General features: G+C 38.9%; 1 protein-coding gene across 2 annotated transcripts; it reads right to left on the reverse strand.

Moving 5' to 3' along the window:
* Positions 1-2046: 2046 nt before the first annotated feature.
* On the reverse strand, positions 2047-25072 carry LOC131258221 (uncharacterized). 2 transcript variants are annotated; one of them, XM_058259372.1, is made up of 14 exons: positions 24843-25071; positions 23137-23192; positions 22851-23025; positions 21348-21449; positions 20920-20991; positions 18962-19078; positions 18739-18816; positions 12129-12191; positions 11942-12038; positions 5969-6047; positions 5662-5873; positions 4844-4989; positions 3723-3845; positions 2047-2456 (listed from the first exon to the last, which is right to left on the reverse strand). In XM_058259372.1, exons 1-14 carry the CDS (start codon positions 24927-24929, stop codon positions 2304-2306), a joined length of 1560 nt encoding a protein of 519 aa, XP_058115355.1. In that variant the 5' UTR covers positions 24930-25071; the 3' UTR covers positions 2047-2303. The 2 variants fall into 2 exon arrangements, with proteins under 2 accessions (XP_058115355.1, XP_058115365.1); XM_058259382.1 differs by lacking the exons at positions 18739-18816; positions 18962-19078 and having other exon boundaries at positions 24843-25072.
* Between the last annotated feature and the right edge of the window lie 1055 nt (positions 25073-26127).

Below are 26127 nucleotides of genomic sequence, written 5' to 3' on the forward strand. Positions count from 1 at the left end.
AGAAGAGAAATCAAGAAACAGAACCATTTTTATTTTTTATTTTTGCCATGGACTACCAAAACTTTGGATCAGGATGAAAGTTGGGTCCACACGATTCAGATTTTGTGCTCATATAATGTGAGATGATTTCTCAAAAAATTGTGACTCCAGAATCTGAATCGGTCCATGTCAAGCAGCAGCTCATGAAACCCTCCGGCCCAATTTTTACTTTGATCCAAAATTTTGGTGGGCCATGAAAAATGAAAACAGTTTCCTTCCTTGATTTGCATTTCTCTTTCCTATGGCGTTTCATGATATATATATATATATATATATATATATATATATATATATAAAAGAATTATCTAATTAAGTCGAATGCAACACCATGCGATCATATTGTTTTGGCCTCACCGTCATGTGCGCATGATCCAACTATCAGTGCTCCACCATTGGATTATGGCCCAGGGCCCAAAAATCAGGCCAATGCATGAATCAGGTAGAAACAACACAAGAAAACAATTTGGAGTGGCCGTTCACTGTTCCCTGCATGTGTGGCCCACCATACCATTCATAACTTTATATGCATCAAAATAATCCATTCCAACAGTAAGGTGGGCCCAATGCTACCAAGGGTGAGTGTCGCCTCCCAAATGTTTTCCTCTGTTGTAGTTCACCTGATCCATAGGTTGGCCAGAAATTCGGGGCCTGGGAGATGATCCACCAGACCCACCTTGACGACAGCTTGCATTGCTGTAACACCCGACGGTGGGTATACACCACTTAACGAGATTGTGAGCGACCATGCTATGGAACTGTATTAGATCATTCACGAGAGTCGGAATGTATGGTAATTATGATATGATCAAGCTTTGTCGGGCCAACCGTGATGTGTGAGCACCATGCAACCCTTCCATCGATGCACCTCCACATGTTAGGCCTAGATAACACAATCTAGTTTGAACCACAACTCAGGTGGGCCGTGCCAAAGGAAACAATGACATTTTGGGAGGGAGCGCCCACTCCGTAGAAACTTTCAGATGGAATGAGAGGTCCACCGTGTTGTGTATATGCCATTAACCAGTCATCAACTGCACCCCATGGAAGAAACCTCAAAGTAGGCCACATCATGGGTGGGTCCCAACAATCAAGGGACTTTTGCTATTAAAATGGCTCTGAACTTTTTCTAACCATATGTACCAAGGCCTTCATTGAACGGACAGTACCACCTACCTGAAACATCTACAACGGAGAGAGAGAGAGAGAGAGATTTAAACCCACGGGCAGGTTTACTGAATGGTCAGGTCTAGGTCCTCACAAAATCAACCCAATCTAACATAACCAGTTTTTAAATGAGTCCCATTTGGATCATACCAAAGTGTATCCAACAGACCCAAACTCAAGAGATAGTTACGAATGTAAAAAATGTTTGTTCCTTGGGAGTAAACAAACAATGGTTGGTCACCTTTTCCTAAAATGTGGTTACCCATCCACTACTGTCATGATCTCAACTATGCAAATCATGAGCCCATCAAACTATGCAAATCATGAGCCCATTGTTGATGGAGAACTACATCGAAAGTTATACGAATTGGACTACCCTAGTCATCTGATTTTCTCGTTGAATACTGCTGGTCATTCTATTCTTTACCCTCAAACTCAATAACCACCACCAATTGGATCGTTCGAAGCATTGTTGGTGTGAAAACTAAAAGGTTAATTTCTATACCTCACTCAAATCCAACTTAGATGTGACCCAAGTCTGACCTATGTGATAAATGGGTTGGATCTGAGTCCTACACCAGACCCGACCTATGTGATAAATGGGTTGGGTCTAGGTCCTATATCAGACCCAACCCATTAAATAAATGGGTCCGTTATTTTTTACTTGAACCTGACCTGCATCCGAACCAAATTTTAATGGGTTGGGTTGGGTCTGGGTCCAAAATTCTGACCCATTCTTAAATGGGTCAGGTACAGGGCCCCCATTGACCAACACAACCAGACCTATTTGCACCCAGATTAAAAGTTAATCTTACAATGATTTCAGAAAATTCAAATGCCAAAGAAAACAAGAACCAAACATTCAGTCTCGAATGAAGATGTCAATGTACAATCATTAATGTTACAGAACAGTAGCACTACAAACTCAATCTGGCCAAGCATGGATCAGAACCTAGAAAAATCAATTGATTGAATGGGAAGAATGATTAAATGAAAACCTAGAAAAGAAGCTAACAATAAGAAAAATACCCAAGCCATGCTCGGAAGAGGACAAAGGAGAAGGGCAAATTGGTGCACAAATCTTTTCTCCTTGAGCCCACCTAGCCATCGAATTTCTTGGGTTGGTGCCATTGAGCCAAACTTCTTGCGAAAGAGCTGAGTAGGGATGTTTTTTGTGGGTTTGCTCTCTTTCCATACAAATGCTTTCCACCTAAATCAGTATAATTCGGACCGTTCTCCTTGCATCTTTCAATCTGCCCAAAAAATGACAAATTCAGAAGAGAAAATAACAATTCCAAAATGAATCTGGTTCTCACTATCAATAACAAGTCAGATTGTTTACACAGCCGTCTGCAGTCCTGGTGTGCAATTTATGCGCAGGAATTGCAGGCTACTAATTGGACAGTTAGGAATTTCTGAACGTAATTTTATATATATGGGAAAAGGTACTATGCGCTCGACCTCACGATAAGCTCCCGTGAGGTCGAGCTGTGTGGGCCCCACCATGATGCGTGTCGACCATCAACACCGTGCATTTGATGTGTCCCCTCTAAATTATGGGATATCCCAAAAATCAGCGGTATACGGAAGTCAGGTGGGCCATACCATCTAAAATCATGTGAAGACATGCCAAAAACATATAAAAGCACTTGGTGGGCCCACCTGAGTTTTGAATGCTGCTGAAACTTGATCTGAACCCTCATCCAAGTGGGACACACATAATGGATGGGCTGGATTTGCAAACCACATCTCGGTGGGCCCAAAAAATGATTATGGATGTTTTAATGGTGCACGGCCCCTCCCCACTTCTGTATGTGGCGTGGTCCACACAAGTCACGGATTGACTTGATTTTTGGGACCTAGGCCCACGATGGAATGGTGCATCTGAATGATGGGGTAGATGTTTGAAACGCATCACGGTGGGGCCCACACAACTCGACCTCATGGGACGGTCTTGTGAGGTCGAGCGCATAGTACCTTTTCCCTATATAACATCACGGTGGGGCCCACACAACTTGACCTCATGGGACAGTCTTGTGAGATCGAGCGCATAGTACCTTTTCCCTATATATAGTACCTTTTCCCTATATATATATATATATATATATATATATATATATATATATATATATATTTCTAAGAATACAGCCATCCATCCAAGCAGTCCAAATCAATATGCAAATGCACTGATTGATTTTATATAGCTACTATCAGTCTTTACTTTATACTTTGATCCTTTGTCCGTAAATATCCTTGACTGACAATTGAACCCAAAAATGACCCAAATGCACAAAGCAACCACTTGAAGGGAATTTAAGAATATATATATATAAATATATAAAAGAAAGAAAAAAGAGGGCACATTGTCATTCAAGGAAGGGGTTTGTTTAGGTTGATTCCTAGTAATGACGAGTTTTAGCAAATAGAAAAATATGATGAGGTTAAGTTTTTTAACTGTGACGGAACTAAATAACACAATCTGATGAAGCATCGCAGTAATAGGGATTCAATCAACATACCTTCCTTATCTTTCCATTTCTCAAGTGGTATCGAACGCCAGACCAGTTGATAGACTGTGAAAAATGTGAACGAATTGCAGATACAGGGTACAAGAAATTGTCTACCAGCATGGCAAGAAAGACCTGCTCAAGCAATTATCAGTTAAAAGTTATGTTAATGATTGGCACCAAAATCATGTCTCGTCCAAAAGACAAACCAAAATAGAAAAAGATATCTTGCAATCTTGGGCAAACCAAGGAACATATACATCGCATGACTGTAATATCAATGAACGGCAGCTTTTGGAATGCAGGAAGGGGTTAATCTTTCCACAATGTGGCCTTTTCCCCTTGTAAAGAGGACAAATACAATATTAATTAGAGCATTTGGTCAGCGTAAGTGTACATGTTGGACAAACCGTTCATATAGTGGGATCCATGGTATATGGGAGATATGCCAAAAATTCCCATCCGCCTGGGACCCCAACATATGTTGACTGCCAGTTGTAATTGTCCATTTTCATCAGATGGCTACTATCATCTGATAGGGTGGGGTACTGGGGCATGCCCATCCCATGATGGGACCCACTGGATCAGGGGTTTATATTACCGAAAGGTTGGGCCCCATTTGTACCATTGGTTAGTCGAACAAAAGACAGTGCTAGCCACCTAATCCTCTATAGCTGACTACTTACTGGATCGACACACCAACTATACAGGTGGTGTATTGACCTCAGCAAGTTATGTGGGTGTCATCATGAGGTATGTGTTACATCCAAACCGACCATCTATTTGGCGAGCTAATCTTAAGGCTTGAGGCTAAAAATAAGACAGATCTAACTATCGAGTGTATCTTTACTCTTGCTCAGGTGGTAGACTCTTAGGAGTTTCAACACCCATTCAAGGGTTCGAGTTTCCATAGGTGGTGAAATCCCACTACGGCGTGAGTGTGTAGAAAAAAAAAATGAAGGGTGGACCACACTGCAAAAAGTAGCGTGGGATTGAACGTCTATCATTGAAACCCTTCTAAGGATCATAGAAGTTTTGGATCAATATGAAATTTGTTTTTCCTCCTAGCCTGCTTGCTTTCCTTCGAGCTTCATATGATACCTTCACAAATAATAGGTAAGAGGGATACTTACAAGGCCCCAATTATATGACCCGAGCGAGACTGGAGGCCCCTCCGGGGATAAGAGGTTGCACAGTTGAATCTCCACCTTTGTCAAATTCCACATTGAAAAGAGTTCTATAACAGTGCATATCGCTAAACAGCCTGCCAGCAACAATCCTGAGCAAAAGCAATTCAATGGAAAAATCAGGATTATAAGGAAAAATCAGAATTGTTTAAAAAAATGTAGAGTAAAAGCTATTGTGATGGATACTGGTAGTCTTTTTCTCAATCTATGTTTTTCTTCCTGAAGCATAACATTTCCAAGTTTGTTTGCATCTCTTTTATTTGTCTTGTGTAAGGTTTAACTCTCCTTTAATGAACCTTGCAGTGGGAACATAAACATTGTTCTATCAATGTATTTCCACTGAATCAAACCTACCTAGAAAGGGAGACTGGCTACGTAGGAGGAAAGTTAATATCACAAGCAGCACATCCCCCATGCCCACACACACACAGAGAGACATGTGGCACATGCATACAGAATCCAGAGTGCTCATTCAGCTGGTATCAGCATGGATGGCCATTACCTCAGTCAAATGATCCTAACTGCTTGAACGGAGGATTTCATGAGCTGAATTTGAATCGTTGGTTAGCCATTTTATAACATTTTCCGCACACACGAGCGCGCGCGCACACAACACTCCAGTCAAAATGCTTAGGATCATCTGACTAGCGAGTTTTCTGGGTCATGTCCCATCCACAATCGATCCAGAACTTATACACATGCCATGTTTCCCCATGAAGGGGGGTGTGAAATATTAGTGTTTCTTGGGTAAATAGAGTGCTCACCACTACAGGTAAAGCCTGTTTCCGTGAACGGTAAATTGTTAAATCTTGCTCTTAGCGCTGCTGTAACATGAATCAATGCCATAAAATACGGGGCAACAAATCCCCATGATAGATAACAGTGTGAAGAGAATAAAGCGCGGTTCATCATCCAGTTAACTTTCGATATATATGATTCTAGAACAAATGTTTGCTTCCTCAGGTAATTCCAGTACCTGCATAACAAGAAGAAGAAGAAGAAGAAGAAGAAAAACGAGGTGATAATTTTGTAAGGAAGAAATCTGAACGTGAGATTGTGAACATTACACACCTCGGGAAACTAAGGTCACTTGCAAGAGGGTGGGGAAAGATAGCGACTGGAGGCGAAGAGATGAGCCTCTTATGTGCTCCTGTAAACAGAAAATCAGCAATTATGAGTTGTATCAAGCATCACTAGAACAAATATCGCATTGAAGCTGAATTGTAAATTCTGATCACCATTTAACAAAATATGAAAGCACAGATCATCAGCAATTATGAATTATGTCAAGCATCATTTGAACAAATACCAAATATTGAAGCTGGATTGTAAATTTTGACGACCAATTATAGAAATATGAAAGTAGCATCAGGGTAATGGTTCATCAAAATCATGGGAGGGAATACGAGAACAATGAAAATTTACACTTGTCAAGAAGCACACCGACTTGACAAACTTGCACCAACAAACACTAAAAAGAAAAGGTAACTAGAAGTAATGGTCCACATCCAATGGGCAAGGCCTTATTGCTCAAGGCTTAGAAATAGGACCTTGTGGTCGCTGTGATGTTTTAGCTATGAATCATCGATTGACGACTGGTCCACCTTACTGAAGGTCCAGTCTTGTACACAGTTCAGTTTATGGATGTTGGACTCAGAATCGTGCCCACACTATATTTTCCCATGTTCTAAAAGGGACAACAGAAAATTAGAAGAAAACACTGGAAATTTATTTTTGGTTTTCATAATTTGGAAGAAAACAGTATGAAGTGAGAATCTTTCAATGGCACCTAGAATTTTATTACGGAACATCTACACCTGATGGCTCAAGGAGGCATCCTTATATGGAAATGGAATGACAGGCATAAGACTAGGTAGCAGCAAGTTCTTGTTTCAAACATATCCTAATGGGTGATTGTGCATCATCTGATAACAATGTGTAACATTTGTAATGCAGGACATGAAATTTAAATATGATATGCGAGATTTCAGGCTTAAGATCACGTTAGTTTAGAAACAATTACACAAATTCCATATCCCACATAAAAGTCCAAACATTCAATTAAGGGGAATCTATGCGGGTCCAGGCCCACACATGATAGGGCTGGATCAATAAAAATTATGAACCAAACGATACTCAAAGATAAGAAATAATCATCTACACATGCATAGTAATCAGTCCCTAATCCAAGGGATTCAAAAATTCCAATTCGGGGAACCCTAGGGTAAGAAAATGGGCATAAAATTGGAGATTTGAGTGATTTAGGGTTAGGTTTAGGGATTTTGGGTAAAAGTGGAGAGAAAGAGAGGAGAGAGACGAACCAGAGAAGTACCGCACACGTGGACAACAACAATGGCTTAGACGCGCGTGCATGTGATCCCGACCGCACATGTGTGGGGCCCACTACTCAGAAAAAGGCCACCTTGTCCCTGGTCGGCCAGACTTGGACTCCAAAACCGCCAAATCTCAGTTCGATCCGATGTACGGTTTGTGCGTGGTGCTCCGTCAAAGTTTCAGCCCTCCTGTAGGGCCAGATTCTAAAATTCTAATGTGGGGAGGAGAATTGCTGCAATAGATGATTGATTTGAAGTGTAGATGATGGAGTGAGATGAAAAGAAGGGATGGTAGAAGATGGGTAGTAGAGATGGCGATGGATGGGGGCGAATCGGGATAGATGTGGCTTCGCACCACAATAGTTAACCCTTCGATGAGGGGAGGACTTCACACCCAATTAGTCTCCACAACTCAGAGAGTAGGAAAACACAGAATTTTTATTAATCTTCAATGAATCAAAAGAACTGCAAGGGGTGCCTATTTATAGAAAAACCTTATACCCCAAAACTCGCGCCATGTGCGCAACCTATTACTTGGCGATGAAGTAAACTAAAATAAAATCAAACAAAGAAATCTAAAGCATTCATGATGTTCTAAATAATAACAATAAGCAAAACCTAAAATATGAAATCAATCCGACTAGTGGGCCACGATCATGAGATCCCATGGTGGGCTTTTCTTGATTGTCGGGCTCACTCTTTTGAATCAAAACTGTCTCCTAACTAGGAGGCCCTCCCTGGACGTTGTCATCAATCTAGATTGATGGTGGGGTCCTCCTTCTAGTGTGCGTGCGCGTATGCGCGGTAATGTCCCCATCAATTTAGCATTGCTTAAATCTGGGAGTGGGAGACACTCAGAATGATGTCAATGAAATTGAATTAGAAAAAGGAAACTAGAGCTGTCGATGTGCAAGGCCAGGCCAAGCAAAATAAAAAAAATTGAACAAGGTGAGCCTGGCAGGCCCAACCCATCGGGTTCAAAATCCAGGCCAAAAATAACTCCGGGCCCAGCCTCTGACAGCGGTAAAAGAAACAAATCAATAAAGGTCAACACAATAAGTTTCAGTTTCTTATCATAGTTTGAAGTATTGGCTAACAATATGTACAATTACATCATGTTATTGACCAGTCATCAATACGCCCACCACAGGTAAAGACCCGCTTGGGTTGTTTAATGCCAACTAACTCCATACCAATCGAATCCAGCAAATCCACTGTTTTATATTCCTTAGATGGTTCATACTTTATCAAATTAGCTAAAAACTGCAACAGTACTCAGTACTGAAATTTTAAACAATAAGTTCTACATTGATAAGAGAACAAGTTCATCGACAGAGCCCAATTTGTAACAAGAGAAATCTGTCAGGCATGCAAATCATGCGGCAATCCAACAACAGGTTTGAATACTCATCCTTTCTCTTATCGTCCAAATGTGATTCTCATGAAACTGTAAGTACTTGAGCATGAACATACTAGCAGGAATTGGCCAGTCAATTTTCAGTCAGGGTGATTTGAACTAATCCACAGTGGAAATGAGGCAATGATTAGAAGACATTTCAACATTTTGAACAGCAATATTTCACTTTTTGTGCTGATTGAGATTTCAAAATCATTTCTAAACTATTGTAGATCATGATAGCTGTCCAATATTCCTTTGCTGAAGGCATAGACATCAGACTAGTGTAAAAAGAGGTACAACTATAGTAGAACAGATCTTCTGATTAGAGTGTTGCTCCTGCTTCGGAATCCCAATATTCCTAGATGTTTCAGGACATAAAATAGTTGAGTTCTTCAGCCTATTGTTGCTGCTCATGGACATGTTTGCATCCCACCGCCTCCAACTAGGGGTTTTGTAAGTGCTATAGTTTATAGTCCCTTTTTGTTGTCAAATTTGTGGTGCCAAAGACACTGTTATGAAGCTTGCATATGTGAAGAACAAAGCTCTACTCAAGATCAGCTTTGATTGACAAGTGTTGTTCACAAGTTAAGACTCGAGAAAGTGAGATTGTTCGACTGAATTCAAGATAAGGATAATGCAAGATCTCAAGAAGCTTTCAAGTTCAACCTCAAGATCTCAAGAAGCTTTCAAGTTTGACCTACATCAAGACTTCAAGCTTCATTACTTTCAAAGGTCACTCGTCTCTAAGTTTCAATGTCCTTACTTCACTATTGAGGTATGACTGACCTTAGGTTGACCTTTAGAGTAGGCCATTTTGGATATATAATTCATATGTTTTATATAAGTGAGTTTAGTCTATTCTAAGACTAGTCCTGGACTTTGTTCGACTAGTCCTAGCACTACTTCGACCTGTCTAAGAATTTCCTGGATCAGTCGTAAGTTTGTTGCAAAATTCAAAAATTTTCTGTTAGGCTTCGACTAGTCTTAGGGACTGTTCGACTAGTCGTATGAACAGTGTCGACTATTTCTTCGACCAGTCGTAGTCCTACGACTCAAAGTACAGTGTTGAAATTCGGCTAGCTTCGACTAGTCGTGAGCAACCTATGACCAGTCGTAAACTACCTACAACCAGTCGTGAAACCGCCAGATCTTATCGCGCCTAAATTTTCAAATATTTGTTGGTTCTACAACCAGTCGTAGAGATCTTTAGACCAGTCGAAGACGTGATTTGCTCACCTATAAATAGAGCACGAATCTCATAATAAAATATGAAATTCAAGCTAATTTAATTCGGCCTTCTGAGAGATAAGTCTGTGCTCCATTTAAGCTAAGTGTGCATGTTTAATATTCTCTTTCTTTAGCTTTTAAAATTGATTTTGTTTCTTGTATTCCAATCTGATCTGAAAAAGAGGAAGTTTCATTTTTCCTTTTTCTAGAATCAAAATCAATTAGAGCTAGCCCCATTTGGTTTAATTTAAAATCTATTAGAACCTAGAACCATTATAAAGTGAGTATTGGACATTGAACTTTGACATTCAAATCTCTACTCCGACTTGGTTTTTCTAGGCTGCTACAACGAAGGAGAAATTCAGGTATTTTACATGTATGTAATTTACTTTCATTTGGTTTTCTTTAGAATTTGTCAGAAAAATCTCATTGTATTGGTTATTTGAGGAGAGCCAGGAAAACTCAGAATAGGGGTTTTTTTCATTGTGTAAGCCCACAGAGAAAGACACAATTGTGAAGGTTTTGGGTGAATCTGGAAAACCTATCTTTGATAGTGAACGCTGATATCCCCTGTGGGAGGATATTAGGAGTGGAGTAGCTGTGTGGCTGTTTATTAACAGTTGGTGTACACACATGCGAACCACTATAATCCCTTGTGTTTTGTGGTTGTGTGGTTTATATCTCATATCTTTAATTATTCATTTGTGGGATGTATATGTGGATGTGAATGTTGTAATCATTTTATTTCAAGCTCAGTCGGGAATGTTGTAATAGTTTAGATTTATATTTCTGCAATTTATCTCTTGCTTTCTCTTTATTAGTTTGAGCTTCAATTTCTCTATTTGTTCTAGTAAGGTTGCCTTGCCATTTTTATGGTGCATGGTTGTCCTTAGAACAATCAATATTTTGAAATTGCATTCAGCATTGTGTATTGATTTATTTATTTGGCTATCTCTCTTTTTTTATTTCCACTGTATTTATTTTAAATTTGGCATAGTCCTATTAACACCCCCCCCCCCCCCCAAGGACATATAGCTTGACCATTTTAGGTTCAGTGTTTATTGGAGCAGAGGATTTGTGGCAACCGATGATACGATGGAGGGTGGAGATCAAAAGTGAGATGGCTTCCAAAATCCAAATTTGTTCAAATCCGGTCACTCTAGTTACAAAAGGGAAAATTAAAGTATGTAGCCAAGGGCTATGCTCAGCCATAGAACTTAGAGAAACTCCAAATCCTAGAGCAAGAGATGCACCCAGGGTCATGCACCTAATTAACCATAAACAGCAATCAAGAGAAAATGCATAACTTTAATTGAATTACTTCAACAATGTCTGAGAAAATAGTTGCCCTAGCAGGGAGATCTGATAGAGACAATTAGAAGATGATCTAGGCATTATAATTTGCCAATATAGTACTACTCTCCAACTCAAACCCCTATGAATTCTATTCCCACATTTGATGCATGAGTTCCCATGCTTATCATTCTCTGCAAACATCATAATACACGACATACTGTTTTCTTTGGCCTTTGATTGGTACAACCAGGCATACTGTGAAATTTTTTTTTCTAATTTGGTACAAATATGTTAATTTAATTTTCTTTTCTGAATTTTAAATTTCAGAATATACTATCAATATATGGTATGGATAAAACAACACTTACATGTTTCAAGAAAAGAAAATATTCATGACTCTAAAACTCCTTTATAATCAAAATGGACCCACGGGAGAAATCAATTCTTCAACATACCGGTAACTATTTCCTATATAAATTGCACACTGCTAACATTGTTTAATCAAGATTTTAGCAGGAATAAAGTAATAGAAAATACTGAAACCTGTTGACAACTACTCATTGAGACTGACAGAACTTGAAGCATTGATCAGGCCCATATATCAAGAATTCCATGTTTACCAGTTGCGTATAACCACATGGAAGATGGGAACCAAGAATAGAAATAGGTTTATGTAGTACAGACTTTATAAGACAGATCTATGCATCAACCTATTGAAATAAGGTAAAAAAGTAAACATGACGATCATGAATACAACTTGCATAAAAACAAATTGACAAAATTTACTACCAGCAATTGCCGCAAGGGTCATGTCATCAGAATATCCACCATCTCGTAGTCCACTGACCACACCATAAAGGTCATTTCTGAAATCATCCGCATGCATCTGAGAATATTATACTAAATCAATAAGAACACTAACTTCACTTTAACTCCTTACAGATATAGCATGCAAAGGGAATAGAGATTGCCTTACCATCATGCAACCTCCCCACAAAAAAAATGTTCTTCCACCAGTAGCAAATCCCATTGAACAAGGCTGAAAAAGTTGTTACTTTTTTTCCGTTAAATACATAACTGGAAAAGAAAATTATAAATGAATCGTACAAGTTACTCTGATATGTGAAAAGCAATACGCATTTTAATGTTATGGGTATGATGGGTTGAGAATCCAATCTGTTTTCTTTTTGGAAAAGTCTAAATAACTATGCATAAGCAGAATGAGAAAGAGAAATCATGCACATTGAAGAAGAAGCAGAAGAACCTTGGGTTTTTTTTTTTTTTTGAAGGATAACTGAATTTATTAACAAGCAAGAAATAAAGAAATAACATTGTCTAGTAAAGCTTTAACGGCCAAGCATACTCCAGCACTTACAGCCCACCAAGGTCGAACAGCAAAACAAACTAACAGGGACTCACTAACAGCAAAACCCGGCACGAGCAGCTATGGTGGTCTATAGTCAACAATCACAAGACCGGGCCCCAATGCGCACCCCCGATTTAGCCTGTGCATTAGCCTCTCAATTAGCATCTCTGCTTGCTTGGATAAATGACAAGATCTGTATTAGAGGAACCTCGGATTTCTTATTATTGTTATTAGTTTTTTTTTTTTTTTTCTATTTTGAGAATGACAAGAATCCTCTTAAAGGAGCAAGAAAAAGATACACCAAGAGGGAGCGAATTCCCTAAACAAAGAGATCAAGTTACACCACTCCTTGCCACCAATTCCACTGGGGCTAGGGTTACCATGGGAGGAACTGTCGAAACTTAGCTTCCACCACCCCAATGGAGAGGACTTCCACCAAGCATGGAGCCACTTGCCCCTGGTTCACTATTCCTACCACCAACCAATTCACCAAAAAGATCAGAAACACAACTCTTCCAAGATTTAACACCTAAGCGTCCATTTGATGACAGTACTTTTTGACTCTTGCTGCCACTATGGCAATGGAGCTTCTCTGCTCTTAAAGATGCAAAATTTCCTCTCTTTCAATGTCTACAAACATAGCGCAAATAAAAGATTATGCCAACAATTTTTTTCCCCAGGCTTTAGACGGACCACCTCCCAAGACTCAATAAAATCACCAAGATTGCTTGGAAAGCACAAAAACCTTGAAAAGATATAAGAAATGGGCGGAAATTTTCTTGTTGCATGAACATGGAGGTAGTCGACTGATGCAATTGAAGATTTAAATGGTGTAACTCGGTTATCAAGTCAATGAGATCTCGACACTCAAATTACAAATAAATGGACAAGAGTACACCCACAAGAATATTTGAAAAGAGGGGGAGAAATACTTTATTGATATTAAACTACTTACAATACCTAGAAAAAACTCATACTTTGATAAACTCATAATTTTGGAATGTCTATTAATGTGACTGCCACTATTAGTGGATCCATCAATTGATCCATTGATGAACTCAAGTGTAGGTCCAAGTCCAACGTCCAAGCAACGATTACTTCATATGCTGACTTTTCCTTTGATTCCATGCATCTCTTTGTCGTTTCGTTTCCACCCAAAATTTCTACTTCAATTCGGGGTGCTTTGTCGCGTTCCAAAAACCAAAGAATTCAATCATTGGTATCTTCATAAGCTAGAGCCGCCCATTGTTGGTTAGGATCTTAGTCGGAACCTTTCCCCATGTGTCCGCATACTCCAACTTCAATCCCTGGATTTCTTCTACGCTGGAAAAAACTCATACTTTGATAAACTCATAATTGGAATGTCTATTAATGTGACTACCACTATTAGTGGATCCATCAATTGATCCATTGATGAACTCAAGTGTAGGTCCAAGTCCAACGTCCAAGCAACGATTACTGCATATGCTGACTTTTCGTTTGATTCCATGCATTTCTGTCGTTTCATTTCCACCCAAAATTTCTACTTCAATTCTGGGTACTTTGTCGCGTTCCAAAAATCAAAGAATTCAATCATTGGTATCTTCATAAGCTAGAGCCGCCCATTGTTGGCTAGGATCTTAGTCGAAACCTTTCCCCACGTGTCCACATACTCCAACTTCAATCCCTGGATTTCTTCTACGCTGGAGCCCTCCCACTTGACTAGTGAGATTGCCTACCACATGCGTGAGTTGATCTACCAGCTCTGTGAGTGCGTGTGGATCGATTGGATTACTCGCACAGACTCTTCTTTTGTCACCCCTTTAGAATACATTAGAGATAGATAATGTAGAGTCAACAGTTCCCCAACGATCACCTGCTCTGATACCAAAATGGTGCGACTTGATTATCAAGTCAATGAGATCTCGACACTAGATCACAAAGAAATGGACAGTACACCCACTAGAATATTTGAGTAGAGAAGGAGATAATGTTATTGATATCAACATCCCCCCAACTCTCACTTTTATAGACCCGTAAATGAATCTTCAATGACAACCCCCTCAACCAACGTTCAAAATATCGGTATCACGTTACGTATTGCATCCTTGGGATACAGATATGTATCGGTTATTACATAGGATATATCGTTTGTATTGGGGAATTTGTCGCACTTTTTGGAAAACATGGTTGAATTTTTCAATGAAACGCCAAGGATTGTTAGAAAAGACCTTAATACACACTTTTAATCATAACATATCAAAGACGAGGTACACATAATAGGTTTCCTTTGTATAGGGTCCTAATTTATGCGTTGTTTGACTGAACTAATGCAACCATATTCAAATTGAATGCATAACATTTAGAGTGTATGTGATGATCATTTCATCAAACACTCCTAAATACTTCAAAATTAGTCCCAATTGACAGCTGGTTGAAGGAAATTTTCGAGAAAAAAATTATTTTATTAATTTTTAATTAAAATTGATTTTTATTTTTCAAAAATTGACAAGGACTAAAGAAATCAGTAGAGCAGCCCTCATGCAAGCTTGATTTCATGTTTGGAGTGCAACATTGCAAGCAATTTGGGAGAAATTGGGGAAATTTTGAATTTTCACCAATTTTTCCCAAATCGACTTCCTACACTCAAATTCTGAAATTAGAATGTATGTGGTTATCATTTCATCAAATACTTCAAAATTAGTCTCAATTGACAACTAATTGAAGGAATTTTTTGAAAAAAAAAATGGAAAACATGAAGAACCAATGGATATCGAAATCAAAGTTCTGACTTCATGATTTTTCATGCAAAACATGAAGAACCAATGGATTTATAACCATTTGACACAAATTAACATAATTTCAACAAAAAAAGGGGATCGAACATGTGGGATATATCGACACTTCCTGTGCGTTTTGTATCACACAAGTGGGATACAAGATATATCGTGGGATATATCGGCTGATTCCGTCGATATTTAAAACATTGCCCCCAACTAAGAGATTGATTTCAAATCAATCTAATCTACCTAAGATGGTAAAAGCCTAATAATAATAATAATAGATTTAGAAAATATTCCCAAATATCCAATCACATCTTCAAATTAGCCAATATATCTTCAATCACATCTCCTTATATTTTCAATCACATTTTTAAATCAACCCCCATATTTTTCACAAATGGTAAATTGCAAATCTTGATATTTAGGCTCCAAATATATACATAAACAATCCAAGATCAGCACGTGTTGGGCATGTGGTAGGTCATGGGCCTACATTAGTTCTCCTCAGTTTTAAAAAAAAAAACTCGTCCTCAAGTAGGAAACCAATCTCAACCTTTGAACTTGAAATATCTCTACAACAAATCTTTTTCTTTTTTAATGGAAGTTGATGATGCAACACTACACGTCGACTTCGCACAGCCTTTGTTAGAGTCCACTGTAGATGATGTCTCTTTCATTTGCACTTTTGTCCGTGCCGACTTGTTTGTTATAACTTTAAAGTTCTTTGTAGATCCTGAAACATTTATCCCATTTTTCATGCCACACTCATCTTTTGCAAAGGTGCTTCAATTTGACTAATGAGACCTATTTGCATGTCTATTAATGTGATTGCCACTGTCAGTGGATCCATCAATTGACCTATTGGTGGGTTCTAGTGTAGGTCCAACGTTAATGAATCGATCACTTCTGATATCAACTTTTCTCCATGGATCTCTTCGTCATTTCCACCCAGAATTTCTACTTCAATTCCGAGTACTTTATCACATTCTAACAATCAAAGGATTTGATCCTTATTGTCTTCTTAAGCCAAAGCCACCCGTTGTTAGCTAAGATCTTGGTGGGAACCTTCCCCTACGTGTCCACGTGTTCCAACTTCAATCTCTGGATTCCCTCCACATTGAAGCTCCCCCACTTGATTCATGAGATTGCCTACCGCATACGTGAGTTGATCTACCCGCTCTATGAGTGTGTGGATCAATTGGATTACTTACACAAACTCTTCTTCTGTCACCCCCTTCAAAGCCACTAGGAGATGATGTAGAGTTGGTAGTTCCCCAACGATCACCCACTCTGATATCAAAAAGGTGCAACCCGGTTATCGAGTCAATGAAATCTCAACATCCGAATTACAAACAAATGGACGAGAGTACACCCACGAGAATATTTGAGTAGAGCGGGAGAATTACCAACCTTCTTACAATACTAAAGAAAAAACTCATAGTTAGAAAATCTCCACCCCCTATTTTTGTGTACACCTCTCCATGTCAGTCTTAAAAAAGATGCCCTATCCTTCAATTCCTACCTAGAGGGAATACATTCATTAGTTATAAGAATGCCATTGAGAATTTGAACAGTCATCCCCACTCTCAGAGTAACAAGGTAGGATCTAGTTTATAACGATACAAACAATTTCTACCTAGTGAAGATATAGCTATCTCAATATATTTCATCATGTCACAGAAGATCAAATTAAAAATTTTGCAAAGAGTTCACTAATGGTCTTCATACATGACTCAAGCCAATAGATGCCTAAGATTGAGACTAGAGAGCTTGACATTAGAAATGGCATTCTGAGACATGAATTATAATTTAATAGATCCCGACTCCCTGAAGGGGGGAGAATGATACAAAAATAAGTTGTAGTAAATAGTTTGCAGAAGTTTCGGCTCCTAAAACAGGATTTGATAGCCATGTCGTGGTTGTCAAACCATTGAAGACATTATCACCATGGAAAGGAGAAAATTTGCAAGGTTTTCTTGGCCTCCTCCCTACTAAAGAAAATTTGCGGTATGCCATTTTAGTCTAGGATTCGAAGAAATGATGTGGCTTTTATTATTCTTAACAGAAGTTGAGGATTTTTATTTATTTATTGAAAACACGGTTAAGGATAAAAGAAGGGGCTTATTGGACATTGGAGGGTTCTGGTTTTCTTTCACAATTGGAAAAATTAAGGAGTATGAAGTTCTTAGAGATCCGTTGTTCTTTCAGTTATTCTTCTCTTATTTACCCCTTCATTGGTATACCTCTCATATTTTGTGATTTATGCACATAAATTTTATGGTTTTCTTGTTTCATTTTTTGCAAAATGTTGTTGCAGTGGTGTTCATCAAGGATCCAACCCTTTTGGAGGATAGTAAAGGGATCCTTGATCCAGGTTGAGTCATAAATGCAACATGTTGATCGTTATATTTGAACAGTACAGTTCAATATCTCCAACATTTTATTGCATGGTCTGAAAGGCTAAGACCAACTAGTATAACACATTTGTTTACAGTTATATACCTCAGGCTTTTTACATGTTACTCCAGAATTTGATAGAATAACAAAAGCATGACTGCAAATTGGATAACAACAGAATATTGGATGACTGGCATGTAGCTTTTTTTCTAGGTGATTATTAAGTCTGTTTTAGTTCTCCAAGTAAATTATGGTTCACCAAACAGATATAATATCATTTCATTCACCATCAATCTTCTACAAGTTTTGGTACGGTTCACAGATTCTGACAATTTTATGGATGATAAATGGAAGTTCAACAGATACACATGAAATAAAATGATAAAACCAGTGTTTCAAATAGCGCCCATAGCGTAGCGTGACTGCAGCGCTATGTAACGTCCTAAATAGCGTAAATCCCCTGTAGTGTACGCTACAAGGGTCGTAGCGTATGCTACATCTACGTAACGTGTAGCGTCCGTAGCGTAAGCTACAATGTATTTTTTTACTATTTTATTTTATTATTATTTTTTTTATGTTTTCTTTGTATCTAATGTTGAGGAATGAGATACTTGTATTGCACTTGATACTTTTAACCTATGAGATTTTTATTTCTTTTCATAATTGTGACTTGTGGTTTCAATTAGACATTATTAATTAAGTGGTTTGCTAAGAAAGTTGTTGATGTGATAATTATTTGATTTGGCTTATATATGTGGATTGGCTTTTGATAAATGATAACTAATAACTTGTTTGAACATGCTTATAAGTGATAAAATGAATAATCTTTTAGGCATTTTTATATTTTTTCCTTTTTTCCACTATTTATTATATTTGTCCTATTTTAAAATTAAAAATATAAGTATCATGTAGCTTGCAATACATGCTATAGAGGACTGAGCGCTACGCATCACACTACCGCTATTTAAAACACCGGATAAAGCACACCAATTACATGTCCAAAATAAAGCTACAAACAATAATACAAGAACATGTATGGGAAGTTATCAATGGCATCATACCATATGATATTCATAAATGCAGTAACTTCCTAAGCTTCCAGAAGGCAAATCGAGAGGGTATCCAGTTTGAATAAATATCTGCACAGCATTGCCAACAAACATAAGCCATTGTAGGGGAAATCATTTAGTTCACATAATGTGCATCTATATTTAGATACAAACACAAAAAATCTGGACTCAAAGATTTTCTCATAGACATAGACAAGAAAAATTCAGAATGGACCTCAGGATTCTTCACCATCTCTGCAGTAAGGGCTCCAATTGACCCAGGATGCAGCCTAACATCATCATCAAGAAACAAAACGTACTTGCTGTCTTTATGCATCCTCTCCACGCCAACCTGTACAGATTTGCTAAGCATTGATCAGCTTCCCGAACAGCAACATCAAGAAGCAGGATAGATACAGAGGATCTTTTCACCTTCCAAAACCACATAACAGTGATAACCATGGAGACAACTACAACCGGAATACGATGTGCTAAATTTGTTTATTATAAACCTATGGAGGGCCGTGCATATATTCGTTCCTGTGTTTAACATGAAGGGCCAGTGGGTGTAAAAGTTCTAATTCTGTTCAAATGAGAGAGAGAGAGAGAGAGAGAGAGAGAGAGAGAGAGAGGCCAAGGATCCGTTTTTGGAAAACAATTCATCTTTTTATATTAATAAAATTCCCCAAGGAAATCTTTTCACCATCCCCAACCACATCGCAGTGATAACCATGAAGGTAAAATCACAATAGAAGTAATCCTTTCATGATCCAGCAGCTACAATTGCCTATAGCCATATACAACTTCCTTTCAGTGATCTGCTGAATACATTCCATTAAGTTGCACCATTTTCTATTCTGAACCTGTTAGCTGTATTATTAACCTGCTTGAATGCTCATCCTCATTAATTTACACAGTAAAAGCTCTAACTCTGACAGCCTGATGAGCATGATTTTCCATGACTTGTTTGAGAAAGCTTCAAACAAGAGGGTTCGGTTATTCATATGTTTTCGAAAGTTGGTGAGAAACTGAGGTGTCCCCTATTCCGGCACAACCTCGAAGATGAAGAGATCAGCAGATTTGTTAAGCTGATGGGCATGTTGGAAATGGCATTCATCCCCCTGTGGTGGGAGGGTAGAAGAATCTGGAGCCTCGAAGGCAATGTGGTCTTTACAGTGAGGTCATTGGCAAATCTTATTCGTGACTCCTCATGCATATTACCTTTCCAGGTTGGTAATTTATGGGATTTAAGTCCGGCTGAGCTTTCGCATGGCTGGCCTGTTTAGGTAAAATTCTGGCAATAGATCAGCTAGAGCAGAAGGGATGGACCCTCCCTAACAGGTGTATTATGTGTTGTCCAGCGGAAGATTCAGCGCACCGCCTTATCATTCATTGCAGTTTAGTGAAGGAAATTTAAGCAGCAGTGCTTAGCAAGTTTGAAATGAACTGGGTGTTTCCAGGATCCATCCTGAAATTATTTGGAAGCTGGTCAGTGGGTGCTTGGGAAGCAATGGAAGGTATCTGTTGAAAGGAGCCTTTTTGCCGTTATTTGGGGATATGGATTGATAGAAATGGGAGAACTTGTTTAGGGAACAATCCCCAAATTATCTAATTGTTAGCAAGATTAGTGAACACCTTATAGAGTGCACAAGAGCAACTGTCAATTTAGAGGTGTTTCTAGGGCCATGATTTTGCAGCTTGGGAAGGAATATTGCAGGGTGACTGACTGGTGGTATGCATCCTTGTCGGGGGAGCATAGCGTATGGGCACTAGGTGTCCCTCGGGAAGAATGTTTGGGCAACATACTTGTTTGGGTATGCAGTGCACTTTTGGGGAATTTTGATTGTATTTTTAGTGGTATTGCAGCTATAGCCTGCTGTCATTTGAAGGCATAGGCTGTAAGCTTGTTACATTTCTAGTTTCCTTTTCAATGAACAATATTTACCCATAAAAAAAGAAGTTCTAATTCTGATCAAATGAGAGAGGAAGGGAGGAACCGTGGCCTTATTTTCAGAAAAGAAAACAAATTTTCTTACATTGAGAAAATTCCCCATGAAAATCTGCAGAAATCATATATCAAAAGAAAATATATTGAATTTTTCAAGAGAAGAAAAGGTAAGAACAGTTTACAACTTGCATACTAACTGATTTTTTAAGAGAAGAAAAGGTATGAATGCTATACAATTTACATACTAACTGATTGTGAATTTTCTGACTGCATGTTGTTGATAAGCCAGCTATAAGAATCTTCGCATCAACACTATCCTGCAAATTATAAACAAAGACATCGAGTGAAGAAAATATTTTAAAAAATAGTCGATAACCAAAAAGGCAGCTGAACTAAGCTGTGTAGAATGGAAACTGTAGCCAAAATTTATGACTGGCAAGTGCTTCACTACTGTGGAGACTAGAAAGTGCACAAAGCCCCAAACATTGATCACAATGCCTAAATCTGACATCAGTTATGAATCACAATAAAAAAATAATAGTAGGTATAATTCAAAACTGCCTAGATGCTTGCAATTGTAGCACATGCCAGGAAAGATATATTGCAGTAAATGCTTGCTTACCTAACCTTAAATGTCATGATAGATGAGTTAGATGGGAAAGAGATTATTTACCTCATATTCTTTAATCAGTAGAGATACAGCATGGTAAGCTGGATCTTCCGTACTTTCAACTACAAATAAGAATTCCAAAGGCCCACCATAAAGAGATGTGATCTGCATTCATGAATTCGTAAACTGAAACTGAAACTGAAACTGAAAGGAACTGAGACATGCAAAAACATTTGCTAAAAACTACGATGCAACATCTTATGAGATATGATTAAAAGTACTTCTTCTTGTGAAAGACATCAACAATACTTATGCAGGACAAAAGTCTCAAATTGCAAAATAATAATGACAATAACTAGTAAACAGGCCCATGTGAGTGCATATGAAGAGACACCAATACCAAACATGCACACAAAGGTATGCTAGACCTGCCAGGGATATAAGATGATTGTGTGGCATATATCAACATGACACGTATGAGATCCAGTCATTCATCAAGTTGGTCCCCCATCCCAAGAATTAGGTAGGCATGCTCATCAAGTGGTCACAGGTGTAAGTTTAACATAGACTCTTGGTCTTTTTCTTCTAACAGTCCATATTTATACAGATGTGAGTCATATATTAGTGGACCCTCCTCCAAACTTCTGGTCCAGTTTCAAAATAATGACCACAATGATTGTGATGTATAATGATGATGACATCCTGCAAGCAAGGCTGATATATATAGATGTGTACATACATAATACAGTCCTGCTCTCCTAAGAACTGTAGCGCAGGTGAGACTCATGAACACCAAATAGGCAATCAGATGTGTCACATTCACATCATGTTAAGGCCAGGGCCCAAAACTCAGACTGATTCATGACTCAGGTGGACCACACCAAGGTAAACAATTGGGAAAAACACACCCTTGATTTCACTAGGGCCCATCTGATGTGCAGAATGGCCTGATTTTTCGCATGCCCCTTCATCCAGGGCAGACGAAGGGGCTGAACGGGCCAATTCCACATACACAGCACTGCAGGCCCCATACATAATCAAGGGGGGTGTCCCCTCACAACTTTTCCCTTGGTTTGGCCTGCTAGAATCACGAATCAGCATGCACACACAGGTATATGCTTCGAATAAAATGCAAGGCTCCTGCTTTAGAAAATAAAATTTCCACTTTTAGTTGCTTTTCTAGTCTATAATCCATCACAATATCCCCTATGATATCTGGACATTTTAATTTCTGCAAATTAGATGCCTTAAACTTTCATTGAAACTTATAATTTGGTATTTTACATTTTAATTAAGGCATATATATATATATATATGTATGTATGTATGTACGTATGTATGTATGTATGTATATATGTATGTATGTATGTATGTATGTATGTATGTATGTATATATGTATGTATGTATGTATGTATGTATGTATCTGGGTGTGTGCCTGCGCTACATCCTCTTTTTATATATTAAGAGAGAGAACCAACTATCAATTTCTTTTCTCAAAACCACGCTAGTAAAAGAACCCTTTAATTAAAAACTTAAAATGCTTCTTACTAGACAAGCATTCTGACCTGACTTCTCCAGTTCTGTAAGTTGTGTTCCCCAAACCCCTTTAGAGGCATAACAACTGAAACCCTTGGCAACTTCATCTGGGCAGAGTGCTCAAGGTCATTGATGTCTTGACAGAGAAATCCAAAACTATTACCACATTTAATATTATTCTTTATCCGTCTAATCACTCTACTCCTGTGAGAAAACAAGAACTATCAAAACAACATACTGATACCTTATTACCTTTCTCATCAAAGCAACAACTTCACAATATTTTACATGCTTTAGATGTCCAAAATGGAATACCTTACATAAGCAGCACAACACCATCCAAGGGCAAGGGTTAAACAGATCACACATCCCTGGAAAAACAAACAATAGCTTCAGTTATCCAAAATATGCAATATAACAGAAATTCAGTTAGATGAAATACAAAATATAAAAGCACTCCATCTATCTACTGCTTACAACTTGTGAGCCAAAGAAAAGAAAAGGGAAAAAATTAAAATCCAAAGAATACCTACTGCATAGTCTCATAGAGCTTAAAAATAAAAGCTACCTCGGCAGCAAAAAGTGTACAATGAGATCAAATTGGCACATAATAAAGGTAGTGGAAGAACATGTAGACAAGGCGGGGCGGTGAAGAAAAGAAGAAGAAGAAGAAGAAGGCAATGAAGGAAGTCATTTAACATCTCATATAGAAAGATCATCAATGCTTGCAGTCCTATCATTTGGTATGAAATAAATGTGTGTGTGTGATTTGTAAAAGATTTGCGGATCTACTATACAACACAAACTGCTTATTGGGACCAGAACAAGAGAGTTTGCATAGATTAACCACAAAGATCACCTTTTTTCCTTTCTATCAATCTAATCCATTAATAAAGATGACAAATCTTTAGACATTTGGGACTGTACTTGCGTGAATTATGCAAGAACCAAAGGAGTTTCATAAAGGGCTGTATTGAAATATGATGTGTACCACATCACACGAGAGAAGCTGTGGGCAAATGTAAATCAACTAAACTGAAACTCAATCTGTTCCAACCTATCAAACTTCGTAAGCCAGAGGAAATGGAAAAGAACTAGAATTTAATCACCACTTCAAACCTAAGAAACGATTTTCCTTCATCACACTTGCATCCACAAAGAGAGGGATGCAGCACCAAGAGCTCTAGGCTCCCAACCGCATAGAAAACTGAACCTCTCGCAAGTACTCGCAGCTGCAACAGATAAAAGCCTTGAAAAGGAATTACAAGGTCCTGCTGGTAAGTGAACACAGTGTCTGCTGACCTGCAGGATTCCGTGCATGTGCGAGCACGGTCCAGTGATCCACACCATTGATTCAAATGGCCGAGCATAGATGCCTTGAAATCTTCAGAGACCACCATAAACCTTTGACTGATGGCCTCTAAATACAGTTATGGTGGAAATACAGCGACCAGCCACATTCAGTCAAAAACAGTCTCCAACTATCAGCAAGCTGGGATCTACCCGTCTGAGTATTTTCCAGGAATCCCCCGACCATGTTACAGCCCATCAGATTGATGGTTTTGATCACCTAACCATGATCCCATATGTATGGAATACTGCAGGTCCCACGAGCCCAAAAGCAAATTTCCTTCTGTCGCCACCACAACTTTTCAAAAGAAACAAAAACATTCTCAACAGGAAAGATTGTTTTCAACGGTTCTTCTATTCAATTAAATCCTCAAAATCTCTTCCTTCAAAGCGAATCACTCTAAAAAGGCACGATCTTTTCTGTAGCTGCCGCATTACAAAAAGCGTAGATCTGTCCTACTTCGAACATCCAGTGGAAGTAAATTACGAAACAACCACCCAGTACAACCGACTACATCTCATCTAAAATGCCGGCATTCTACATAAAGTCGGAAACCGGAGTATATCGAAAACAGAATTCTACGGGGAAATCGCCAAAGATAATAGAAGTTCGTACCCAACCTCAAGAGACGTAATCAATCACATGAAATCGGATACGAGAGGTGGATTACCTGGATCTGGATGAAGATGGCGAAAGAACTGCAACAAGCTCTGCTCGCCGCGACCAGGAACGCGTCGAGAGCGTCGAACGATTGCATTTCTGTAGATTTCTGCAGTTCTTAGGGCAGATTCTTCGGAGAAAGAAAGCCCTAATTTTCTGCCGCTGTCTTCAAATCGCCATGAAAAGGAAACAGATAGGGAGAGGAAAAGAAGAAGAATTGCAGGAGATACGGGTTTTTATATGAGAGGAACAGTGTCCACGAATTTCCCCTACTGAGGCGGAGGAGCGGTAAAAATACATGTAGAATGAAAAGGGCCAAAAAAGGCGGAGCCAGAGACCGTTGCTTGTTGGTTTTTCATGAGCTCGTGATGGTAATTGGCAGCTGTCATCTGCAAGACTTACATGCTTAAGAAGACTGGCACGTGCGAGATATTCTAAATTTCATCTGGAGAGGCCCATCGTGAAATCAGTGGCCCACTTAATGAACATTCCGGATATCTCACACGTCACGTCCAGTTAAAATGTATTCACGGCCGCTGCAAGTAGGATTGCTTTCCTAAGCCCGTAGGAAAATCCAGATGGGTGTTACCCTAGGTTGGATGGCAAATAAACATTGTAACGAGGTCCACCTTAGATCTTTATCTACTTCATTTTTGTCCTCGAAATTGTTGAACCGCGTGGATAAAACACATAAATTCGGGCCCACGGAGAACCGACTAGTAGCGACGTCGGTGCTGGCGGATCAGTGTGAAATCCGCGTCCGGCAGCAGCTCATGTAAACGCCACCACATGTGCCAACGTGGAAGATGGGAGAAAAATCCAAGCCATCCATCAAGTACATTAGATTGTTTTTCGTGAAAATGAATATGATAGAATCAGCAGTGTGGGTCCTCGTATAGGAAACGGATAAATGGGTTAGAACCGTACATATGTTTGTAAACTTCAAACTCATCTGACTAGTGAATCTGCCTGACTCTTGGTTTGGGGTATCTACATGGTGGTACCATTCTGATGTATGGATTGGATCTCGCACTTACGTGCCATGCTGGCACGTCTGACGTGCACATTGGCCGTCTTGCATACGCTTGCGTACTTACCAAAGCTATGTAGAAAACGGTTTTAGAAAGCAGACGATGTTGCGGGTTCGAAACGTGGTAGCGACACGCGCGGAAAATCAACAGATTAGATATGGTATCCTTTTGAAAGATGCCTAGGGCAGGTCCGAATCTTCCCTTTCAATTTTCTTTGACAGTTAGCTGAAAGATGTGAGCTTGCTGCCATTTTGTGTCAAATAT

The sequence above is a fragment of the Magnolia sinica genome, chromosome 1, assembly GCF_029962835.1.
Source record: "Magnolia sinica isolate HGM2019 chromosome 1, MsV1, whole genome shotgun sequence".
Classification (NCBI taxonomy): domain Eukaryota; kingdom Viridiplantae; phylum Streptophyta; class Magnoliopsida; order Magnoliales; family Magnoliaceae; genus Magnolia; species Magnolia sinica.